The sequence below is a fragment of the Mus musculus genome, chromosome 5, assembly GCF_000001635.26.
Source record: "Mus musculus strain C57BL/6J chromosome 5, GRCm38.p6 C57BL/6J".
Taxonomy (NCBI): Eukaryota; Metazoa; Chordata; class Mammalia; order Rodentia; family Muridae; genus Mus; species Mus musculus.
Window position 1 is genome coordinate 107,847,179 of NC_000071.6, and position 22,244 is coordinate 107,869,422.

The window sequence follows — 22,244 nt, forward strand, 5'->3', positions numbered from 1 at the left end:
AAATGTGAAAAATAAGCGTGAATCATTACCACATACAGTGAAAGGGGAAGCTACCAGTTTTAACTATGCATTTGTAGCCTGTGTTTTCTACAGGTGGCCTGTATTAGTTTTCACGGACTGCCATAACAAAGTACCACAAAAAGTCTTTTGTCTTGCAGTTGTAGATGGTAGATGTCCAAACGGGGCCAGGATGAAGTTCAGGAGTACAGTGTGTGCCCAGCATATGTGAGGCCTCCTTCCATCCCCAGCTTTGGGAGTGAGAGGGTACAGAAATTTAATGATTTGAATTAGTCCAAGGAAGATACTCTGGCTAAAGCCCAGCTGAGGCGCCAGCATTAACTCCCAACCATGCACGTGAACACACTTCAAACCATCCCGGGCAGAAAGCCCAGACTACAAGGCCAGCCAGTCTCCTCAGTGTTCTGTCTAAATCCCTGACTCACAGGAGATGCCCTCACACCTCAATGATTATATCTAGTCACTGAGTATGACAGTGATTTGTCATACAACTCTAGTAACTGGAACGGCATTATGCTGTTAGTAAATTAAAATATTAACAATGCTTAAAGCAAAACCAGAAAACTAAGTTTTCAGGTAAAGGCTAATACGGAACTTGATTTAAGGAGACAGCAAATTCAAATACATTAAAGGAGAAAATCTTTTTTACTTGCCTGAAGGTATGATAGGTACAAGAACCACATACTAAAAAACCCAGGAATTAGAATCTCAGACTCATTAAGATAGTGTGGTGCTTTTAACAGGAATGGTCACATAGACTCATATGTTCAAATTCTTGGCCCATGGGAGTGGTACTATTAGGAGGTGTAGCCTTGCTGAAGGAAGTGTGTCACTGGGGAGGCGGGCTTTGAGGTCTCCAATGCTCAAGCTCCACCCACTATGGAATCTAGCCTCCTCCTGGCTGCTTTCAGATCAAGACTTAGAACTCTAAGCTCCTTCTCCAATACCATGTCTGTCTGCATGCTGTCATGCTTCCTGCCACGATGATAATGGACTGGAACTGTGAAATTGTAAGCCATCCCCAATTAAATGTTTTCCTTTTTAAGAGCTGCCTTGGTCATGGTGTCTCTTCAAAGCAATAAAACCCAAACTAAGATAGGAAAAGCTTGGGCTGGAGAGATCGTTCAGCAGTTAAAAGCTCTGGCTGCTCTTCCAGAGGATTCAGGGTCAACCCCTAGCAAACACATGGAGGCTCATAACTGTCTGTAACTCTAGCTCCAAGGAACTAACACCTTTTTCTGGCCTCCTTGGGTCGCCATGTGGTGCACAGACATAAATGGAAGCAAAACACCTACACACATAAAGAAATCTTTTTAAATTTTTTTTAAATTTTAAAACATAAGAAAAACTTACTAATGTCTAACCCAGAGCCAGAATGCAAATACAAAAGTCGACTACATGATTGCATCACTCTCACTAAAATATTTTATTATGCTAAAAAATGCCAAGAAGCCTTTTGCTTAAGTAAGCTGCTTTCTTGAAATCACAAATCTTGTCTTTTATGTATATTAAAAGAAGTTCTTAAAAAAACAAGATTCTGTTGTAATTATTTCTATTTTCAGTAAGACCAATTATTGAAACAGGCTAAAATATTCAGTAAAGAAGGGGATAAGAGCTCTTAGGTCAGTGGCAAACAATTCCTAATTAAGTTAAATGTGGAAAATTAGTTCACAGCCATTAAAAGAATGAAACACAAATGGATTCAAGAGCATGGATTAACCCTGAAACAGTGCACTAAATGGAAGAAGTGGAATCCAGCCTGAACAGTATGGCTCCACTTGAATGAAATGTCCACTATAGGGATGCGTGCAGCCAGAAGAGACTGCTGAGGGAGAACTGACAAGAGTGGAGGAGCAGAGCAGCAAATGCTAATCTATAACAGTGTCAGCTCTCTGAGGTGACAGGACTGTTTTAAAATTGACTATGACAATAGTTGCATGTATGAATAAACATACTAAAAGTCGCTGAGTCAGCAGTTCTCAACTTGTAGGTCACAAGCCCCTTGAAGGTTGACTGACCTTTTTACAGGGGTCCCCTAAGAACATTAGAAAACACAGATATTTACAATTCATAACAGCAGCAAAATGACAGTTATGAAGTAGCAATGAAGATAATTTTATGGTTAGGGGGTCACCACAACGTGAGGTGTTAAAGGGTTGCAGCGTCAGGAAGGTTGAAAAACCACTGATTAGGAGTTACAGAGACAAAGTGTGGAGCAGAGACTGAAGGAATGACCATCCAGACACTGCCCCACCTGGGGATCTATCCCATATACAACCACCAAACCCAGACACTATTGTGGAAGCCAACAAGAGCTTGCTGACAGGAGACTGATATAGCTGTCTCCTGTGAGGCGCTGCCAGTGCCTGACAAATACTGAAGTAGATGCTCACAGACATCTGTTGGACTGAGCACAGGGTCCTCAATGAAGAACTAGAGAAAGTACCCAAGGGGGTTTGCACTCCCATAGGAGGAACAATATGAACTAACAAGTACCCCCAGAGCTCCCAGGGACTAAACTACCAACCAAAGAAAACATGTGGTGGGACTCATGGCTCTAGCTGCATATGTAGCAGAGGATGGCCTTTTGGGACATCAATGGAAGGAGAGGCCCTTGGTCCTGAGAAGGCTCGATGCCCCAGTGTAAGGGAATGCCAGGCCAGGAAGCAGGAGTGGGTGGGTTGGTGAGCAGGGGGAGGGGGGAAGGGATAGGGGCATTTTGGAGGGAAAACCAGGAAAGGGGATAACATTTGAAATGTTTTAGGTAAATGATTAGGGAGGTGTACACTATTTTTATTTGAGACTCAATACAAACATCTACTTAAGAGGGAACCAATGACAGGACCAAAGTAATAATACCACCAAAGTCCAATCTGGTAATCCAATGAGTTTATTAGAGTTATTCACAAGAATATAAGTAAAAGGGCAAGGGCAGGGGCAGGGTCAACTCAAATATAGCTACATCACCAAGAGCAGGAACCCTGGAGTTCATTACACTACTTGTGGAGAGCTCAACAGGACAGAGAATCTCTCCTTCAGGCAGGTCTGAGTCTCTTCCAGGCAGCAGGCTAGTCTGTTCTCCTCAGCAGTTCTTACTGTTTATATAACCTTGGGGGAAAGGAGGAGAAACAGACAGACCATTTGAATCTGGTCAGTTTCAGGGACTTCCTGTGACTTATGAGTTGCCTGTAGTTCTACCTTTAGGGCTAAGGCCCCATAAAATTTCCATCTTTCATATTAGCATATCTTTTGATGTCATCCTTGTTGAGGTCTTTAGGGAATCATGTTGATGAGACCTCATGTGTTTCATCATGTCTACTCTTACATTTCTAGGAAATAAAATGTGACAGCAAATTCTCTAATCACCTGGTTCTTACAGTCTTTCTGCTTTCTTCCACTATGATCCTTGAGTCTTAGGTACAGGAGCTAAGTTCTATCAGTTGGGGCTGTAGTACAGAGGTCAGCCCTGAAGTCATATATTACAGGTAACTGTACAGACTGAGCAGATTGTGTTTATGTATCTAGAAACACACACAAACACAGAGAGAGAGAGAGAGAGAGAGAGAGAGAGAGAGAGAGAGAGAGAGAGAGAAATAGAGGATAGAGGTCATAAATATGAGAGCAGGGGGAGTACATATGAAGGATCAAAGAGAGGAAAACAAAGGGTGAACAAAGTAATTATATTTTAATTTTAAAAACTAAAAAAACCAACATAAAAAATAATAAACATGAGTAAAACAAACCACCAAAAGACAAACACCACCAAACACTGCTCTCCTACTCTCAAGATTTTAAGATACTGCTTTCCTGTATTTTAGACTGTGTGTGTGTGTCTGTGTGTGTGTGTAGGACATACTGTCTGCATTAAGGACAGGTGTGTGTATGTACACTGGGACCAGAGGTTGCTGTTGGGTTTTCCTATCTCTCTCCATCTTGTCTGAGGCAGGGTCTATCCCTGAACCCAGAGCTCACCTAGTGTTCACACTGCCAAGTCAGCAAGCTCCAGGGAAGCACCTTCCTTCCCACCCACCCTGTCCTACCCCATGCTGGAGTTACAGGTGCATGCCACCACAATCATTCTGGGATGACACTGGGATCTGAACTCTGATCCTTACACACGAGTTGCAGGCACTTTACTGTTGAGCTTGTTTGGCATTTGTTTTTGTCAGTGTACTGACATGACACACAAACTAGAGTTACCTGAAAGGAGGAAACCTCAATTGAGAAAATGCCTCTGTAAGATCTGACTATAAGGCATTTTCTTAACTAATAATTGATGAGGAGGGCCCAATCCATTGTGTGTCGTGCCACCCCTGGCTCATGTCCTGGGTCCTACAAGAAAGCAGACTGAGCCAGTAAGCAGCACCCCTCGACCCCTCTATACACTCTATACACCTCTATACCCCTGCCTCCAGGTCCCTGCTCAGTTTGAGGTCACACCCTGACCTCCTCTGATAGTGAACAGTGATATGGAAGTGTAAACCAAATAAACCCTTTACTCCCCAACTTATTTTTCGTTTGTTTTAGTTTTAGTCATAATGCTTTATCTTAACAATAGAAATCCTAACATGGTCAGTGCCTCACTATGTACCCCATTATAGCCTGAAACATGTAATCCTCCTGCCTCTGCTTTCTAAGTGTTGGAATTACAGACATGCATAACTAGACCATACGCGAAACTAGGGTATTTTTAGCTTTGCTCTTAGACGTTATAATTTCACATCATAAAATTACTTTTCATGTTATGATTGTCCTAATTTTTTGTCAACTTGCTTTGAAACTTTCAGCTTTTCTTTCCTCCCTTTCCTGTTCCCTAGTATGTAATCTCTGAAAGGAAGCTGTATAATACAACTGTTTTTAACTAGCAAAGATTAATTGTACAGACGGGTTTATTGTAACAACATACATGTATGTGTAGAATGATCGTAGCTACCCCCTTTAAGACCTTTCACAATTTTTTTAACATTTAATTTTATATGTGAGTGTTTTGCCTGCAATGTATACACATCTCATGTGTGCCTTGTGCCCAGAGGTCAGAAAAAGTGGGTGTCAGATCCCCTAGATCTGGAGTAACATAACTGTGACCCACTACATAGGTGCTGAGAACTAAACCCAGATCATCTACAGGAGTAACAAGTGCTCTTAACTGCTGAGCCACCTCTCTCTCCAGCCTTCAAGTATATCCTTTCTCCAAAGTTCCTCCTTCCAACTTTGGGGGGGGGGGTTGGTTTTTTGTTTGTTTTAAGATAGTCATTCTATGTAGCTCTAGGTGTCTTGGAACTATATAGACCAGGCTGGCTCCAAATCACAGAGATGTACCTGTCTCTGCCTCCCAAATGCTGCAATTAAAGGCCTATGCCACCATGCCTGTTTGTTTGGAGGAAGAGGCTGGGAGAGAGGAAGAGGGGAGAAAGAGAGAGACTTGTGTATTTGAGAGCTTGATTCCCAGATGGTAGACTACTAAGATACATGCCAACATCTATTTAATGATGTCCTCTGTTACTTAACATGATGACTTCCAGGTTCCAACCACTTTCCTGAAGACAACATGACTGCATTCTTCTTTATGGATGAATAAAACCCCTTTGCTTATATAGCACATTTGAGTTATCCAGTTGTCTTATTTAGTCACTGTTCTACTGCTATGAAGAGACACTATGACCAAGCCAAGTTATAAAAGAAAGCATTTAATCAGGGCTTGCTTACAATATCAGAGGGTGAGCCCATCACCACCATGGTGATACAGTTAACAGATAGGCAGGCATGGCACTGGAACAGCAGCTGAGAGCTTGCATCAGATCCAAAGCAGGAAGGGAAGGGGGGGGAAAGAGAAGAAGAGAGGAGAATAAAGGAAAAGGGAAAGAGGAGGGGTAGGAAAGGGAGGGAAGGGGGAACAGAGAGGGAGAGAGAAAAAAGAGGAACAGACATTTGAGTGCTTCATTCCCAGATGGTCAACTACTGGGATGGTTTTGGAAATGTGTCTTTATTATAGGGTGCCTTTGTTGGACAAAGTGCGTCAATGGGGGTGGGCTTTTAGCTTTGAAAAGCCTATTCCAGTCCCAGTCTCTCTCTACCTGCAGCTTGAGGACCAAGATATAAAGCTCTCAGCTACTTCTCCATCACCATGACTGCCTACATGCTACTTACTATGTTCCCTGTCTTAATGATAATGGACTAAGCCTCTGAAACTCTAAACAAGTCCCCAACTAGATACTCTCCATTATAAGAGTTGCCTTGAACATGGTGTCTCTGCACAGCAATAGAAATCCTAAGAAACCTCCTCAAAACAGTTCTACCAGCTAGGGACCAGGCATTCAAATATATGATCCGATAGGGGCTAGTCTCATTCAAACCACCATATTCCACTCCCTGGCCCCATGGACTTGTAGACATACACAGTGCAAAATGCATTTAATCTAATTTCTAATATCCCATAGTTCTTTCACAGTCTCAACACTGTTTAAAAGTCAAAAAACAAACAAACAAGAAGAGTATTGTCTGAGACTCAAAGCAATCTCTTAACGTAACCCCCTGTAAACTCAAAAAGCAAATTACATACTTCCAACATACACAGAATATACATTATTATTCCAAAGGGGATGAAAAGGGACATAATGAGCAAATACTGGACCACAGCAAGACTGAAGAGCAGCAGGGTAAACTCCACCTCCTGTAAGTCCCTATCTGATGTCACAGGCTTAGCCGGCTCTTGGGATCTGCTGACTGCCACACACTTTTCTGTTGGGACGGTCCCACTTCCTTCCTGCAGCTCTCCCTGGCAGACATCCCAAAGCTCTGCAACCTCAATATTCACAAGGACTCAACACAATCCAGCCCTCACTTTCACAGCTTCACAAGCCGGTCTTGCCCGGCTCCAGGCAAGGACTGCCCTGGCTTAACTGTGGGATGATTCCCCTTTACTCCTGTGTGCTTCAAAACCAATTCAGAACTGGGTCCAGCCTGCCAGGTTCTTCCTCCTGCTTGGTCGCGAATCTGGCCTCTTTTTAAGTTAAATTTGCATAAACTTTCCTTTGTTGCTCCTCTTTAGGAACAAATCTTTCCTTAAACCTCATTCTTTTCACAAGTTGCAGGATTATCCTAATCACCCTGAGGACACCACTCCCCTTATATCTTTTTCAGCATTTAAGACTTGACTGGTGCTCTTTCGATACTCAAACTGGACATTTTTGTATTTTGCCCGGCTTGCTCTTTTTCACTGTAGATCTGCATAAGATTACTGATAACTATATGACGTAGTCAATACTAGGTTGTCTTGAAAATCTCCTCTGCAAATGATATTAGTCTAAAATGGTGGTTCTCAACCTGCCTAATGTTACAGCCCTGCCGTTCATGCAGTGATCCACAACTATAAAATTATTTTCATTGCTACTTCCTAACTGTAATTATGCTAATGTTATAATGTAAATTAGGCAACCTCTCCAGCAGACTTTTCTGGACAAGGGCAGAAAACAACCATATTCTTGGCAAAATATCAAAAACTGGTCTCTAACACAGTTGCTAATACTGTTCCCCTCAAGCTGGGCCTCCACAGTCCATGCTGCTCTTAGTACTACTGTTTCCCAAGCTCCTACTAGGATGGCCCACGAGGCCTCACTACAGCATTCAACCACTTATCTTGCCCAAAGTCCACTTTCCTCTTATAAGCAGTGTGGTCGGGCCAACCTCATAAGTACCCCAGTACCTGGTACCACCGTCTATTTGTTACTTTTCTACTGTTGTAAAGGGATACTATGACCAAGACCATGTAAAAATACTAGGAAAACAATCAAGCACAGAGTTTGCAGAACACCGAAATGCAGCTGAATTCACAGATTATGCCTTACTGAACTGACTCAATTTCTAGAGAGGCATATGACCAATTTTTTCACCTTCTCTCCACATAAATAACATTTATCTGAAAAGGCACAATCCTTTACAGTTTTATATTTGAGCCTCCTGAAAGAGCTGAAGAAATTTTATATAGGATCTAGTGTGAAGTACCACTTTAAAATGAGGAATGGTAATATGGTTCAATGGATAAAGGCACTTGCCAAGCCTGACCTGACGACCTAGTTCAATCTCTGGGACTCACGCTAGGAGAAAACAGACAGCTGTGTGTTGTCCTCTAAACTTTAAACACCCGCCATAATACACAAAAGCCTATGTGCACACACATTACATAATAGATAAAATGTAACTAGAAATGAAAGAACTAGCTTAAAGGGATGTAGGAGGAAACTGAAAATGTCAGATCAAATCATGAAGATGATAGTAAAAAGGAATTTGAGATCTATCTAGAGTTTAACTGGAAACCACTAAAGTTTAAACATGGGGACACCATGATCTTAATTTGCTTTATGAGAGTAATCAATATAAAAGGTATATTTGTAGGGAGGGAAGGTCAGACAATAGAGAGACTAACAGGTGACTATTAAATCTAAGTGAAGAGCAGTATGATTTAGGCTTCTGAGGGCACAACAGAGATAAACACAGATGTAAGTAAGACACTATTGCAAAATGACTTTCTGATGAAACCTATCTAGAACACAGGAGGAGGACAATTCAAAGATAAAATCTGCCCTGACTTGAGCAACTGGCGATACCATTTCCTGAAACTAGAAAAACCACTTGTCTTAGTTAGGGTTTTTCGTCTCTGAACAGACAACATAACCAAGGCAACTCTTAAGAACAATATTTAATTTGAGCTAGCTTACAGATTCAGTGGTTCAGTCCATTATCATCAAAAGACCTACAAAGATATAGTTATATATAACATATATGCCCATAAGCATAATACTGTTGTTATTTGTGATTTTTGCTTTGTTTTGATTCCTCTGTTTGGGACAGAATCTCATATATCCCAGGCTGACCTGCAATTCATGATCCACCCACCTCCTTTCCAGAGTACAGGACGATAGGAATGCACTACCACCCGTGGCTCTGAGATATTACATATCTTACATAAAATAAATGAGTATTTTTGAATATATTACTGCTCAAAGAATATATATTAATATAACTGTAATACTACTATCTAGATGAATCAATCACACACACACACACACATACTTAGGTTCACTCAGAAACTGCACACGATGGAACAGTTACCCAGGAAAGCAGCAGATTGTTATAGTCAATCACAGTCAAGAATGGCAATAAAGGGAAGAGAATAAATTAGAACAAAGTACTTAAGCAATTAATTGTAGAATTTTATGATATGTGTGATGGTTACACCAACCTGACAGAATCTGGAATCACCCAGGAGATCTGTGATGACCTGTGAGGAACTATCCATGATTAGGCCAGCCTCTGAACACGCCTTGAAAACACTGTCTCGGAGAGGGACAGAACTCCATGGCTAAGGTCTTGAACTGGGTAAAAAGCAAGCTAGGCAAGCTTGAGCACTTGAGCACTATGACTCTATATGAAATGTGACCGAAATAAACTCTTCCTTAAGTTGCTTTAGTTGGGTATTTTCTCAACCAATGAAAAAAATAACCAATAAACAATATAAACAAGAGAATGAAAAATTTTAGCCTCAGTCAGAAGAAAAATTATGAACTAGTCTCAAGCCCTGAAAGGATACACACTTTACTTTTATGGGGGGGGGGGGGGGCACAGTGGTGGCTCACGCCTTTAATCCCAGTACTTGGGAGGCAGACAGATTTCTGAGTTCAAGGCCAGCCTGGTCTACAGAGTGAATTCCAGGATAGCCAGGGATACACAGAGAAATCCTGCATCAAAAAAAAAAAAAAAAAAAAAAAACGTAAGGCAATAAAAGGGTAAAGAGTAAAGGCCTTTGCCTGACAACCTGGAGGTGCACACCTTTCCTAGGGTCTTTCCCCAACACTTGGAAATCTATTAATCTATTTCCTGACTAAGAATGCCTATTCTAGATATGTCATATACATAGAATTATATAATATTCTCCCTTTATACCCAGCTCTTTTATTCAGCATGATGTTTTGAAGGTTCATCTATGGGTTGGGGCTTCATTCCCTTCTGGGGCAAGATAATACTCACATCCATACATTCATCCCATAGTTTACATGTATGGTAGTTACTGGTGTCAGTCAGGCCTTTCTAGCTCTTGGTGCTTATGAACAATGGCATACTAGGTACCAAACTAACTTCTTACAGTTCTAATAGAAGCTGCTAAGAACAATTACAACAGCTCAATAGAATTTTTTAAAGATTTGTTTATTGTATTTATGGGTGCACTGTAACTGTCTTCAGAGACACCAGAAGAGGGCACCAAATCCCATTACAGATGGCTGTGAGCCACCATGTGGTTGCTGGGAATTGAATTCAGGACCTCTGGAAGAGCAATCAGTACTCTTAACCACTGAGCCATCTCTCCAGCTCAGTTCAATAGAATTAAAGTCTCTTGAGTTTAAGTTTCAGCATTATTTACATCCTTAACTGTTCCAATGTACTTGAGCAAATAAATATGTATTATTTTCATACATGGGAACATGATTTTTATGGAGTCCTTCATCATGTCCAGACAACTTTATTTCAGTCTTAAAAAAAAAAATCAGGGTTTGGAGAAATGACTAAGAGCACGGGCAGCTCTTCCACAGGCCCCAGACTCGGTTCTCAGCACCAACAGCATGGCAACTCACAACCATTTGTAACTCCAGTTCCAGGGAACCCAATGCATTCTTTTGTCCTCCAGAGGCACCAGGCACATAGGTGGTGCACTGACATACATACACACAAGCAAAACACCCATCCACACACATAAAAGTATAAATATATATACTTTAAAAACTAGAAGGTAGGGCTGGTGAGATGGCTCAGTGGGTTAGAGCACCCGACTGCTCTTCCGATGGTCCAGAGTTCAAATCCCAGCAACCACATGGTGGCTCACAACCATCCGTAACAAGATCTGACTCCCTCTTCTGGAGTGTCTGAAGACAGCTACAGTGTACTTACATATAATAAATAAATAAATCTTAAAAAAAAAAAAACTAGAAGGTAAAAAATATTATACAATGAGATCATATGGTATGATCACCATATGATAAGACCATAGCTTCAGGTTAGCAGCACACCTGAACAAAGAAGCAGAGCTACATAACAACTGGTTCTGATTTTTTCTGTCTTGGCCAAAGAGAAGACATTACTTCATCCTCCACAAAACATTACACAGTACCTAGTCTACACTAGGCAACAACAAAAGTTCACAAGCAAGAAAGACTAGATGGCACCTGGGGATCCATCCCATAATCAGCTACCAAACGCAGACACTATTGCATAAGCCAGCAAGATTTTGCTGAAAGGACCCTGATATAGCTGTCTCTTATGAGGCTACACCAGTGCCTGGCAAATACAGAAGTGGATGCTCACAGTCAGCTATTGGATGGAACACAGGGCCCCCGATGGAGGAGCTAGAGAAAGTACCCAAGGAGCTAAAGGGGTCTGCAACCCTATAGGTGGAACAACAATATGAACTAACCAGTAACCCCCGGGAGCTCGTGTCTCTAGTCGCATATGTATCAAAAGATGGCCTAATTGGCCATCACTGGGAAGAGAGGTCCCTTGGTATTGCAAACTTTATATGACACAGTACAGGGGAAAGCCAGGGCCAAGAAGTGGGAATGGGTGGGTAGGGGAGTGGGTGGGGGAGGGTATGGGGGACTTTTGGGATAGCATTTGAAATGTAAATGAAGAAAATACCTAATAAAAATTGAAAGAAAAAAAAGAAAGAAAGAATAGATGGGTAATTTTATAGACCTCTAAACTACCTACAGTCTACATTACATTTTTTAAATATTGATATTTGAAATCTAAAATGGACTATTTTGTGTCTCAGATTTGTCAGCCTCTGAGGACTCATAAGCTTAAGCAGAAATTGGCAGGTTGTGAATGTATTTAAGGGTCATTATGCCACATCTCTAACAGCTGCACAGACAAGGCTGAACAGAGCTCCCCCTAGAGCACACGTGCTGTTAATACAGTCATTGGTTTCTACCTGTACACACTGTCTTCAAGGTGCTAAAAACTCTGAGGGAAAAAAAAAAAAACCTTGATATTCACTGGGCAGTAACGGCACACACCTTTGATCCCAGAACCTGAGAGGCAGATGGATCTTTGTGAATTTGAGACCAGATTGATCTACAGAGTGAGTTCCAGGACAGCCAGGGCTACACAAAGAAACCCTGTCTAGAAAAAAACAAGAAAAAACAAAAAAAAAAAAGACAAACAAAATAACCCTTGGTATTTAAACAACCAACCAGAGAGCACAGGCATGCACACATACACTCAACACTGGACTCACGTTTGGTATATATGTATTACCTTCCTTCTTTCAATCTTTTGTTTTCTTGAGACAGGGTTTTGCTCTTAGCCCATGCGAGCCAGGAATTTCCAAATACAGCTTAGACTTGCCTCAAACTGAAGCAATCCTTCTCCTCCCTAAGCTTCTCAAATGAGATGACAGTCATTGCCTGTCATTCCTAGTTTCATTCAATAATTTCAGGTGATTCTAAGAGTACGTGTTGACTCGAAATATGCATTAAGCAAGCAAGGGCAGTTGCTGTCATGTCTGACAACCCAACTGGAACCCCCAGGACGTCAGGAGAGAAGAAACTACTTCCAAAAGTCCTCCAATACATGTGTCAAAGCGCGTGTGCATCCACACGCGCGCGCGCGCGCGTGCACACACACACAGGCACACACAATGTAACTTAAAATTTTACAAAGAATTAGTGTGGTTAATTAACAGGAACAAAAACTTTATATAAAAAAAAACTGTAATATCTCCCATGTCAGAAGCATTCTCAATACATGGAATGGAGGGGGCTGGTTGTTTTATCGTCTTATTTGCAATACTACAAACTGAGAATATAAGTTTTAAATCAGCCTGTAAATATGCACAAAAAAAGAATTTTAAAACTGGGGCTGGAGAGATGGCTCAGTGCTTAAGAGGACCAGTTGCTCTTCTTCCAGAGGTCCTGAGTTCAATTCCCAGCAACAACATGGAGGCTCACAACCATCTGTAATGAGGTCTGATGCCCTCTTCTGGCCTGCAGGTGTACATGCAGATAGAGCACGTGTACATAATATAAATATAAATAAGTAATATAAATATAAATAAGTAAGTCTTTAAAAAAGAATTTAAGAACTATGTCTTTCAGAGCCAAAGGGTACATACATTCAGTGTAGAGCACACTCTAGCACACAGAATACTCGAGGTCCGATCTCAGTAACAGAAACAAAACTAGGCTTTCAATGTTATTACTACTGAATGGCCAGCACATCCCAGGGCTGAAACTATGCCTGTCATTTATATAAGCTAATGGCTGCTTGAGAAGTGGAATGTAAAAATACAACAAGCACTGGGGAAAAAAATCTAAAGATTCATAGAAATTATGGAAAAAGGGAAAAACAAGAAACAACACAACAGTGGTGAAAGTTCCTTTCCTTCAACATCACTGTGAAGCTAAATTTCGGAAAAGCAAAGCCTGAACGGAATGGACAGCGCCAGCTTGCGCCTCCACACTCATCTATCAGCATTACTATGTGCCAGGTCCTCAGTCAGGATTTTACATTCATGTCTTATTTAATCCTCACTGAGATAGATTTTTCTGAAGTGTGAAACTCAACAACTTCCCCAGCATGCCTTAGCTAATAAATGCTTGAGCCACCTAATATCAGCCCTAAAATAAATCTAATCAACTGTCAGTCACTGATAAGAAGGTCAGCTATAATTTTAAGTCCTGAGTTCAAATCCCAACAACCACCTGTAATGAGATCTGATGCCCTCCTTTTTTTTTTAAAGATGTATTTCTTTATTATATGTAAATACACTGTAGCTGTCTTCAGACACACCAGAAGAGAGCATCAGATCCCATTACAGATGGTTGTGAGCCACCATGTGGTTGCTGGGATTTGAACTTAGGACCTTTGGAAGAGCAGTCAGTGCTCTTACCCGCTGAGCCACCTCTCCAGCCCCTGATGCCCTCTTATAATAATAAGATCAAAAAAAAAAAAAAAAACTTTGACGTGACAAAATATACTGGGTCAAAGATAGCAACACATCATTTCAGCAACAATTCAGAGTCAAAACCCACATCTTCATTTGCACACCAGTGCCTTATAAAATTTTCCCGTGAACAAATAAAGGCCAGAAAACAATTATCCCAGGAAGTCAGGTCCATGCTAACTCTCATTACAGATCTAGAACACAGACGGAGACGGTCCTTCAGGAATCCTAATAATGAACTTGCAAGACCATTAAAAGGAAACCAACAAAGAAAGCGCAGATTAGGGCCAGTTTACCCAGTTTTAGAACATTTTTCAGAACACAGCTGCAAGTGTTGGATGCCTACAAAGAACAATGAACAAGTTCTGAGCCGGCATTGTCTGTAGCCCTCAGAGGGTGGATGAGCCGCAGGACGGACGCTTGGCTGCATGTGCGAGCAGTAATAAACTGCAGACTGCAGGGCAGGGAAGGGACTCAAGGACAGTTCCAGTAATAGGCAGCTGGCATACAAACAGTAAACAGAGTAATCAAGCAGGAATGAGAGGGGACAGTCCTTCCTGAGAAAACTGAAGAGACCAAAGCCAACAGGGTCTACCTGCAAACACAAAATTAACTGACATGTTTATGAGGAAAGACTATCATCCCCCCATGGTGATCAGTAATTGCCAACCAAGGTCATTTCTGACTGGCATCTTGAGTGTTACATATAAACATAAAAGAAAAATGATTGTGATGTAGCAAAACAGGATTTGAGCAGTGGTAAGCACCTTAGTCACTTTGTATTGTTAAAGCTTGTTAAAAATCACTGTGAAGGGCTGGAGAGATGGCTCAGTGGTTAAGAGCACCGTCTGCTCTTCTGAAGGTCCTGAGTTCAAATCCCAGCAACCACATGGTGGCTCACAACCATCCGTAATGAGCTCTGACGCCCTCTTCTGGTATATCTGAAGACAGCTACAGTGTACTTAGATATAATAATAATAAATAAATCTTTAAAAAAAAATCACTGTGAAGAAGAGCACATGGGGGGCTCACAGGTTTATTGGCTAAATAGTACCCAGAAAAAAAAAATCTATTTAGCAGCACAGATTTCAAAAGGATATTTTAATACAAAAAAAAAAAAAATGACAAGACATCATTTAAAGGTATATCCTGGGCTGGGGAGAAGTTCAGCAGATCGTATACTGCCGTGCAAGTGTGAGGATCCCCAGCACCCAAGTAAATGCCAGGACAGCACGGAGGCCTGCCTGAAATTTCAGAACGCTTTAAGAAAACAAGCCAGACTAGCCATTATCAGTAATCTCTGTCTAATTGAGACCCTGCCTCAATGAATAAGGTGGAAAGCCATAGGAGGGCTCCAAAACTTTGTGCACATGCATGTGTACCCACACATGCAAATATGTATACACATATTACACATACAAGGTGTAGACTTTATATAAGCATCTAAAAGAAACATATTATACATATTCTTTCTACTTTAGCAGGAACTACAGAGTGAAAATTATGTCTCAAAAATTCTGTCACTCGACTAGGCATGATAGTACACTTTTAATTCTAGCACAGAAACAGGCAGAATCCCTGAGTTCAAAGCCAGCCTGATCTACATACATAGCAAGTTCCAGGCCAGCCAGGGCTCCACATCAAGGCCCTGTCTCAAACTTAAAAAAAAAAAAACAACAACAACAACTTGCAAGTGTTTTGAAAAGAAAACTGATATGTTATTTTAGTGTGTGTATGGATACACACAGATACACATACATACACACACAGAGAGGACAGCTAGCAAGAGTCAGTTTTCACCTTCTACCATGTGGGTTCTGGAGATAGAACTCAGGTCATCAAGATACTGCACCTCCTGAGCCATCTCATTGACCCACCTCACGAGCTTTAACGAAAAAGCTCGCCGAGTGTGGTGCTGCACATTAATTGGAAAGCAGAGGCAGAAAGACGTCTGTGAGTTCCAGGACAGCCTGGTCACATAGTGAGCTCAGAAAAGGCAAGACTGCATACACAGACACCCTGAGAAGGAGAGAGGGGAGAGAGTACAAGAAAGACAGAGCACCCTGGATACAATGGTGCATGCACACCCATAACCCTTGATCTCACAGGAGATCAAAGCCAATCTTGGCTACATAGCAAATTCGTTGCCAGCCTAAACTACAGGTCAAAAATTAAAATATGGGACTGGAGAGATGGCTCACTGATTAAGATCACTGTGGACCGGAGTTTAGTTCCCAGCACCACATGGTGGCTACAATTCTAACTCCAGTTCCAAAGACTCCAACACTCTCTCATCCAGCCTCTGAGAGTGCGGCACAAAACTATATACACTATACACATGCATGTGTACATGAAGGTAAGAACAAATACATTTTAGGAAGAAAAAAAACCCAAAGAATGAAAAAAATAAGAGGGGGCAAGGGGATGTGAGAGGCACAGCCGAGCTATACAATACCTACCACAGGTGCTTTCTTTGTAACTGTTAACAGATGACAAAGATCTGACTTTTTCTAGTGTGAAACTTCTAACAACAGGTCTGGAGGTAGTAGCAGAGCACTCACATGTAGGAATAAGACATTGTAATGCTACCTCTCCCTATCACAGGACTTTCCTTTAAGTATAGTTAACTGGAATGGCAAAACCATCCTAACTTTTCAATAAGTTTTAATATTACATATTACAAATATGCAAATCTATTAATTATTCATTCAATGGTTAATGCAATGTAGATTTATAGGCTTCCAGATACCCAAACATATTTCTCATCTCTTACCTGACTTTCTCACATTTAAGATGAACAAGTGCTTTAGAGAAAGCATCAAATAGTTCATCAGGCTGAATTATTTCTAACACTGGAAGATTCTGGAACAATGAGCACTTCTAAAAAGAATGAATCTGAGAACAGGGCTGGTCTTGGTAACAGCCTGTAACCTCAGTAGTGGGAGATGAAGACAAGAGGGTCAGGAGTTCAAGGTCAGCCTAGCCCAAGGCAAAGCGGGAGGTGTTTGATCAATAGCATAAGTCATCTACCTCCTGGCAGCCTAGCTTGGTAACTGTTCCAAAACCAAACAAAATGTGTGAAGCAGGGAAGATGACAGGCATGGAGGTAAATGGCAACACGGATGTATAATAATACAAGGCAGCTGGGACACATCCACGTAAGAGTGCAGACTGAACACACAACCTAGTTTGCTTCTTCATTAAAAACACGGCTAAAACACTGATAGTTTTGCTGGGACTAGTAAGATAGCTCAGTTGTCAAGTGCTTGCAGCACAAACCCTGGGGCCTAAATTCAAATCCTCATTTCGCACAGAAAAAGCTGGGCACAGAGCAGCATGAAACTATAATCAGGGCACTGGAGATGAGAAACAGGAGGTTCCCCTTAGAGCTTGCTGGCTAGCCTTGCTGATTAGTAAACTCCAGATTCAATGAGAGAGTCTGTCTCAAAAATCAATTTAAGGATAACTACAGGTGTGTACACAGACACATGAACACATAAACACCACACAAAAGGATATGTGTGAAGAAAGAAAATGAAATTTTGCTGTTGCTCTTAAGACACAAACCAGTAAGGTCAGGGAAAACAGGAAAAGAGAGAGACAGACAGACAGACAGACAACTATCGCCATTTCCAGAGGCTATAGAAAACTAAGCGAGTATGAGAACAAACTCGGTTTATACCACAGAATTCTCAAAAGCTGAAGAACTTCCAGAACAAATGCAGAGACAGAAACACACACATGGAGCTGATCCAAGCCTGGCACACCGCTCAAGGACCAGACCCATGCAAAAGTAGAAGGAAGAACCCACTGCAAAAGGCTGTCCTCTGCCCACCACATACAGCACAGCATGCATACCCATACACACAAACACATAGAAATACAAACTCGAACAATAAAGTTTGTTGTTGTTGTTTTTCTCGAGACAGGGTTTCTCTGTGTAGCCCTGGCTGTCCTGGAACTCACCCTGTAGACCAAGCTGGCCTCCCAAGTGCTGGGATTAAAGGCGTGCACCACCACTGCTCAGCTAATAAAATTTTAAGTAAAATATTCAGACACTATTTGTCTGAACCTAGAACTCAAAATGGCAGACACTTCTGTATTAGGGTTCTCTAGAGTCACAGAACTTTTGGGTAGTCTCTATATAGTAATTTGTTGATGACTTACAGTCTGCAGCCCAATTCCCAACAATGGTCAGCAATAGCTATGAATGGAAGTCCAAGGATCTAACAGTTGCTCCGTCCCACAAGGCAAGCAGGCAATGGGGAGAGGGAGAGAGGGAGATAGAGATGGAGAGAGGGCCTTCCTTCTTACAACATCCTTATGTAGGTCTCCAGCAGAAGGTGTGGTCCAGATTACAGGTGTGTGCGAGATGACCTTGAACTCAGAGACCTTCCTGTCTAAATCTTCTGGAATTCATAGCCACTATGCCTCAAGATCTCCATGCCAAGATCCAGGTCAGAAACTTGTATCTCCCAGCCTCAAGATTAGGATCACTGGTGAGCCTTCCAATTCTGGATTGTAGTTCATTCCAGATATCATCAAGCTGACAACCAGGAAAAGCCACTACAACCACTGAGCAGAAAATAGGTACACTGAATAACCAACGGTGCACAGAAGAACTCCCACTGCTCTGAGTCTGCATCAGGTATATATGGTGAAACCACAAAACCACATACTTAGTAGTGTGAATTTTACCCTATATAATAAATCAAGTTTTACAAGTAATACTGCATGGGTCCTATCCCGAGAGATACTGATGTATTCAGTCATGAATGACAAGGACATTATTTTAAAAGCTCTCCATGAGATTCTAAGATACAGCCAAAGCTAAGAACTTTTGCCTGAAACAGGCTTATAGGGTAAACCTGGACGTTAGTAGCTCCTATTTATAAACTCTGGTCTTCCCTCTGATTAACTGTCAGGCGCTCTTTCTTAACCATGAACAGAGAAACAAGAGACTGCCAGCCAGTCATGAGAAGACCCCCTACCAATCAAGCAGTAATACCAAGTTGAAAGTTAACTTGGAGGAAGCAAACTAAGCAAAGAAAACACAACTTAAAGAAGCTATCTTTACCTTCCAGAGACAGGCCGGGGAAAAAACAAGATATCCACACACAAAGCAAGATAAGAGATGAATGAGCAAATGAGAGAGGAGAGGAAGCTGAACCTTCAGGCTCACAAATGGGAATGAAGACCTATGGTTAAGGAAGCAACTATTTAGGGCCAATCACAAAAGCCCAGAAAGACTAAGGACCTGAATTACCCAAGGTCAGTGTTGAAGAGGCTAAGAGGGTCAGCCTGTATAAGGGTACAGCTAGGCTTTCTAGGACTCCATTCCTACCCTCTCATGACTTATTCCTGGAAACACTAACGTGGAGTAACTCCAGACCAAGCAGAGTGAAGTTCAAGGCTGAAAGCCAAGGGATTAAGCAGAAGTGTTTTTAGCCAACAGCAGCCACCCACTGCCCACTTCCTCTGCCCAGCTTTCAGAACACTGGCAGCCAGCTGTGTGTAACAGGTCCCCTTGTCCACAGGAGATACATCCCAAGACATCTAGTGCTCCCCAGAAGCTCCCAGAGCACCTTCCTCTGAAATTCATCAGTGTGGTTGTGCTGTGATGCTGAAATGCTATCACAAAACTATCACAACTCCTCCTTTATCCTTCCTCATGATTTTACAGACTGAAGATTGTTCTTAGCAACATCTACACCACACAACTTCTTTATTATTATTAAGTCAACAATAGTCACTTTCACTTCAAAGGAGCATTTTTTTTTTTACAGCCCCACTTTTGGCACATACAAAAGGAAGCACTCTTGCACTTAGGGCCATTATTAGTAAAATAAGGGACCCTTGAGCACAAGCTGGAGATGGCAAAGCAGTCCATCTGACAACCCCCCAATGGTTACTGAGTAACTAACTAGATATGCTGGACAAAGGAGTAATTAGCAGCCCACTTAATGTTCAGCTACTCCAAAAGGCATGTAACTTAAAACTAAGTGAGCTAATCTGTATCAAGTCCTCAGAAAGGGGCCTGCCCGAGAGTACCTAAATAAGTTCAATTTAAAGAAAAATTTAAGACTTCTAAGTTGTTTATTTCTGGAATTTTGCAGATACTGTCAGACCACTGATAAAAGAAACCTTGGAAAGTTAACACAGTTGCTCATGCAAGGATGTAGGTTCTGTCCCCAACAAAACAAAAGACAGAACTAAAAAAACAATAGAAAAGTAAAATAGCCAGGCGTACGCCTTTAATCCCAGCACTTGGGAGACAGAGGCAGGCGGATTTCTGAGTTCGAGGCCAGCCTGGTCTACAGAGTGAGTTCCAGGACAGCCAGGGCTACACAGAGAAACCCTGTCTCGAAAAACCAAACAAAAAAAAAGAAAAGTAAAATAACAAAAACCTAAGCATAATTCGTAAAAGAGGCATTTCACAAAAGATTAATACAAAAATGACTAATATTTTTAAACTCATTCACCAGGCAAAATAAAGTCACACACTGATAAAGTACCACCATCCAAATCGCAGCATTTTTTGAAGATGGTAAGCATCGTAAGTATGGAATAACTAGAGTTCTCAACCGTCTTGAGAAGGCCCAACAGAACCTAATGCCAGAAATTTTTAAAAAATAATCAACCAGAAATAGTGGCAATATACTGCAAGGAGGTCGACGGCAGGAGTACGGGGACAGCCTGGGCTACATAGCAAAACTCTGACCCAGAAAGAAAACCAAACAAAAAAAAAACAGCAATTCCACTCCTCCGAGGTATATATCCCAACCTAGTAATTTGTTGGTTTGTGTTGGTTCACTTAAAAATCATTACCTGAAAACTTAAAATTGTGATCTTTCTACTCCAGATAGGCTTGAATAAATTTTCTAAGATTTCCTTGACACAAACTTCTCATAGAAGGTGAGCATTTTCTATCTTACAGGAAGCAAAGTTCTGGAACACTGAGAAATTATTACTAATAAAATTTAAAACACACACACCAAAAAAAAAAAAAAAAAAAAAAACACCGCGCAAAGATTAAAAACTACCAACAGACCATGTTTCTCTAACTTCAGGAAGCTCTGGAATTCATTCTCTCGGCGGAGAAAGGTTTATTATTCTCCAAAGAAAACCGCTTGTTGCTCTTCAAAATCCCCTCCAGCAGAAACGGGACTGCGAGGGAACCGGTCCAGAACTTTTGCTTCGCTCTTTGGTGAAAAGACCTAAGGTCGGAGTCACCAGCGCAGGCGCCACCACCGCAAGCCAACCCACCGGAAACCCGCGGTTAATCTCAGGCTAGCCCCGTTAGGCGATGGGCAACCGGGTGCACAGGAGCTCCGTGCGCCGTCGCTCTGCACACCTGGCTCGCCCATCACCTGCCGGCAGCCGCCGCAGGCCGAATGGAGACGCCAACTTTCCGAGCAGGGCGCGGCGGACCGCCGTGTCCTCGAGGACGGGCCCCGAGGCCGCCCGGGCCAGGCGAGAGCGGGGAACGCAGGCCCCGGCGGGCTCGCGCCGCAAACTCGGCGGCGGCCCGGGTGGGCGGCGCGGCCCTCGGCGGCGCCCGCGCCCTCCCTCGCCGCAGCCCGGCCTGGCGCGGCGCCCCTCACCTTGGAAACCTGGGGTGGACTCCGCCGTCAACATGAACTTCCCATGCAGCCGGCGGCCGTGCCGCCGCCGCCTCCAAGCGCCTCGGCCCGGCTCGGCCTCCGCGGCCGCGTTCCCCGCGTGACCCGGCGCACGCCTCCTGCTCAGGAACCCGGAGCTGCCCGCGACCCTCCACCGTACCGCCGACGACTCGGGAGAACCCCGCGCAGCCCCACGCCCGCCAGCTCCGCCCGGCTCTGGTCGGGCCGCTTCACGAAAGCCCAGGGCGCAGGCGCGGCGAGGGCCTTAAAGAGCCCCGGCCGGCCTCTACGGCATAATGGGTTCGAGCAGGTTAGGGCCCCGGCCGCGCTGGCGAAGCCGAAGCAGAAGCCGAAGGGATTGGACCGAGAGGAACGGAGGCGGGGAGATCCCTCTCGGTCCTCCGCCCCTCTTCCCAAGCGCCCAGCCCTCGGCCATGCAAACTGCTGACTTCCCAGTCTCTCGAGCCGCCCCTGGCCAGTCAGGGAAGCACAAGACACGCCCCCTCGGAGCCCCCCGGGCGAGCATCCGCGCAGGCCTGGGGCGCGCACAGCGACGCGCAGCTTTGCGAGGGCTGCCCGGAGTCTCACTCCCAAAAACATAATATTAATCAAAT

At 42.8% G+C, this 22,244-nt stretch overlaps 1 protein-coding gene and 1 long non-coding RNA gene across 18 annotated transcripts in view; both read right to left on the minus strand.

Moving 5' to 3' along the window:
• Evi5 (ecotropic viral integration site 5) overlaps window positions 1–22,244 on the minus strand; it is a 130,313-nt gene that overhangs the window by 102,384 nt on the left and 5,685 nt on the right. For 2 of the 17 annotated variants that reach the window (NM_001378825.1, NM_001378824.1), the window contains exon 1: window positions 21,613–21,870. The exons of 12 other annotated variants lie outside the window; for them this stretch is intronic. Coding sequence is in view for 1 of the 5 variants with exons in the window: in XM_006534777.4 (XP_006534840.1) it covers window positions 21,060–21,062 (3 nt within the window). In the remaining 4 variants the exon portion in view is untranslated. Of the gene's footprint in view, window positions 1–21,059; window positions 21,565–21,612; window positions 21,873–22,244 lie in introns of those variants that run through there. 3 more of the 17 variants (XM_030254127.1, XM_006534777.4, XM_006534784.3) reach the window with 3 other exon arrangements.
• Gm42149 lies at window positions 2,891–5,844 on the minus strand. Its single transcript, XR_880532.1, has 2 exons — window positions 5,725–5,844; window positions 2,891–3,126 (listed from the first exon to the last, which is right to left on the minus strand). It is a non-coding gene; the product is annotated as a predicted gene, 42149 (long non-coding RNA).